The sequence below is a fragment of the Gymnodraco acuticeps genome, unplaced genomic scaffold (genome assembly GCF_902827175.1).
Source record: "Gymnodraco acuticeps unplaced genomic scaffold, fGymAcu1.1, whole genome shotgun sequence".
Classification (NCBI taxonomy): Eukaryota; Metazoa; Chordata; class Actinopteri; order Perciformes; family Bathydraconidae; genus Gymnodraco; species Gymnodraco acuticeps.
Window position 1 is genome coordinate 615,435 of NW_022991995.1, and position 3,453 is coordinate 618,887.

Genomic DNA, 3,453 nt, shown 5'->3' on the forward strand with positions numbered 1-3,453 from the left:
ACATGCTTAGTTGTGTCCTAATATTACCACAGTGATAAGAACAAGTTAAACAAAAAACATACTTACAGCCGGTCAGGAACACAGTAGGCTAGGAATGGCCAGTATACAAGCCAGGTGAAGCTACAAAAAAAAAAGCATAGTAACAGGCAGTATTCAACTTGTATTAGCCACAAACTAATAATAAAGTCTAACAAGACAAAGATTGAATTTATCACGTATTTAATTTGAGAGCAGTATCAAGTTATCTTATAATGTTAATGATACATGTTACACTTCAATTAGGTTACTTAAACATTACTACACAACTAATCTAGGTTAACAGTAGGCTAACAGTTAGCTAGCTGCTGTAGGCCTACGTTTGCTAATGTTAATCTATCAAAACACACAGTCAATAGCGTTAATGTTAGCTATTAATCTACCTGTTTAAGTATAATATAATACACCCAAGGCTATGAATGAGCTACTTACTTAAAACGGAGAGCCGTGGAGAACGTTCACCTCACGACAGAGGAGCTACGCAGGCAGTCAGGTGATGGTCCTTCCGAATGGAAAATGGAGGGAAAAGTGGCGGGCTGCTTGTGTATGCACATGCGCAGACAGGACAGTATATGTGGTAATTAAATTGTACATGTTTTTTTCTAATTACTTTTAAATGAATGAAATGAGCTTGTTTTAAACAGTGACAATAAATGTTAAGATTAATTAAAAAAGATAAGAAGGATGCAATAACACATTCAAATCTATTAAAAAAGGCTAGATTAAAACATGTAACATCTAAAAGGGGTCATAATCAGTTTTTTCAGTGTAGGAACTCTCAAGTAAACACGTGGCTCATAACCCTTTAGGAAACGCCCCCTATATGATCCTCCCCTTATAGGAACCGCCCCCTGCCTAAGGTCTGCATCCAGACCCATCTCCCTGCTGGGTGTAAAAAAGTAGGGCTTAACTCTAACGTCGGCCTTAGCTACGTCCGACTTAGTGATTCAAATTTAAACCGAGTGCACCAAGCCTGACTAGTCTCGGGCGTAGCTGCGCCTGGTCTTAAGATGCGCGTCCACGTGAATACACGCAAAACAGTAATTGTTGCCAAGCAACACACATCTATATAATTGAACACTCGAACTCCTCCATTCAGAGCAAGCTAATAATTGAATAACGAATATGGATAACGGAAAGAAGAGAAAAACCAATTGTATTGATAGAGAGATTAGAACATTCATTAAAATATATGCAGAGCATAAAAACTCGCTAACTGCCAAATGTAATAATACCATGACAAACAAACACAAACTCGCAGCCTGGAAGTCAATCACTGGTGCGATAAATGACTTGGGTGATGGAGGGATACGGACGGTGGAAGAGTGTAGGAAAAAGTGGAAGGACCTACTATCCAGAGCCAAAAAGGATGCATCTGTTCTCAAAAACCCTCCGACCGGCGGAGGCCCTGCTCCAAAAACCTCTCCATACAGCGAAATCATTATTGCTATTTTTGGAGAGGATTCCCCCACTTTCACCGGGTTGAATGGGATCGACTGCTCAGAGCCCTCAACCTCAACATTTGAAGAGGTTGACGCAGACGTGTCAGCTGTCACTAGTGGTAAGTCATTAATAGAGTAACATCACCCTGCATTATCTATATACATATTACCCCCGTGAGACATCACGGCGAGCAAGATAACAATTAGCAATCGCGGCAGTTGATAGCAACTGACAATAACTGACAGTATCTTGCCATTTTACAGACTCAGAGGACCGCAGAGAAGAGGGAAGTCACACACCCACAGCGTCAGCGATGACTCAAGGGGAATCCCAAATGGCCACACTCCGAAAGAGAAAGAGGGATTTGTCAGAGCTACAGCGGGAACTGACGGAGAAAGAAATCGTTCGAGTGGAGGTGGAGACCGTAAAATTGAGAGCGGAACACGAAAAAATTGAGATGGAGAAATTGAGACTCCAAATAATAATTCTTAAGAATCAGCTACTAATCACGGAAGAAGACAATGTGTTCACCGTTCTGTAATCATGTTGAACTTGTTTTTTATCTCAATTTCATGTTAATAGTTCTCCAAAATGTTGTTATTTAATGTTCTTGTGTTCTTTGAATAAAATAGGCCTAGTGAAAATATGTGGTCACAAAGGGAGCTTATTGAAATGCAATTGCAAAAAAACAGCATTCATATTACAAATATATAGGTCTATAGGTTGTTTATTATATGATTGCGGGTAAGTCCTGGAGACGGAAGAATAATAGGTCTTCTTAAACATCAATAAGGGATGTAATGTATATACTTTATTTTTCTAAATTCATTATTCGTTGGTCGTTTTACGGCTCCCTTTTGGCTAATTTGAGTAATTGATTCTGAGAGAACAATTAGGGGCCGGTGTGTAGGAGCCGCATTTAAGTTTATTTTGATTTATTTGGAACCTTTATTAATGCATTTTTCTGTTTCAGTGAGAGGTGTGCTTTGCTCAGGGAAGGGGGCGGAGCTAAGGCTTTAAGTTGGAGGTGCGGTGTGTGACGGGAGAGCAGCAGGCAGCAGCAATACCGTCATTGACACGCAGACGCAACGTTATACTTTGTCAAATACAGATTATTAGGATCTGCTGTTTAAGTTTATGTTACATATTGTTTTCCTATTTTGTTTTATGTTTTGCTGGAAATAAACGTTGAAAAGCAACCGAAACGTCCAGTGTATTGTGTACTGCGAGTCTGACACTGCTTCCGAGGCCCAAGCTCTACATGTGGCCAAGAACAATAACTTTTGAGGTGAAGGTTACAAGACAAACATTTTGGGATTTTGGCCACTACAAGACAATGTGTTCACCGTTCTGTAATCATGTTGTACTTGTTTTTTATCTCAATTTCATGTTAATAGTTCTCCAAAATGTTGTTATTTAATGTTCTTGTGTTCTTTGAATAAAATAGGCCTAATGAAAATATGTGGTCACAAAGGGAGCTTATTGAAATGCAATTGCAAAAAAAACAGCATTCATATTACAAATATATAGGTCTATAGGTTGTTTATTATATGATTGCGGGTAAGTCGTCCACCGATATCTTCACGGATGCCAGCAGGAGCCACAGGGTTCTCATCCGCCTCCAGTACCAATTCTCCTTGAAGGGGGATTCTCTTTTTCACACAGATGTTGTGCAGCACCGCAGTGGCAGCAATGATCACGCAGACGCACTCAGGGTGCATTCGCATTTCACTGTGGAGGCACTGAAACCTACAAAAAAAGCAAAAAACAATTTAGCCTATATCTACATTAAAAGGCTGGCCTTTTATATATTATAAAAATTACTTACTAACCTACGTTTGAGCACTCCAATGCAGCGCTCTACAATGTTCCTCGTTTGTGTATGCTTGTCGTTATAGCGGCGCTCTTGTGCAGTTCTCTCTGCGATGACAGGTGTCATTAGCCAGTGCTTCAGAGGGTATCCACTGTCTCCGA

The 3,453-nt window shown here is 40.0% G+C and overlaps 1 protein-coding gene across 2 annotated transcripts; it reads left to right on the forward strand.

Moving 5' to 3' along the window:
- The first annotated feature begins 321 nt into the window (after positions 1-321).
- Positions 322-2,938, forward strand: LOC117536403. 2 transcript variants are annotated; one of them, XM_034201248.1, is made up of 3 exons: positions 322-1,597; positions 1,743-1,894; positions 2,453-2,938. In XM_034201248.1, the coding sequence occupies exons 1-3, from the start codon at positions 1,162-1,164 to the stop codon at positions 2,453-2,455; spliced, it is 591 nt and encodes a 196-aa protein (XP_034057139.1). In that variant the 5' UTR covers positions 322-1,161; the 3' UTR covers positions 2,456-2,938. The 2 variants fall into 2 exon arrangements, with proteins under 2 accessions (XP_034057139.1, XP_034057138.1); XM_034201247.1 differs by having other exon boundaries at positions 1,743-2,938.
- Positions 2,939-3,453: the final 515 nt, after the last annotated feature.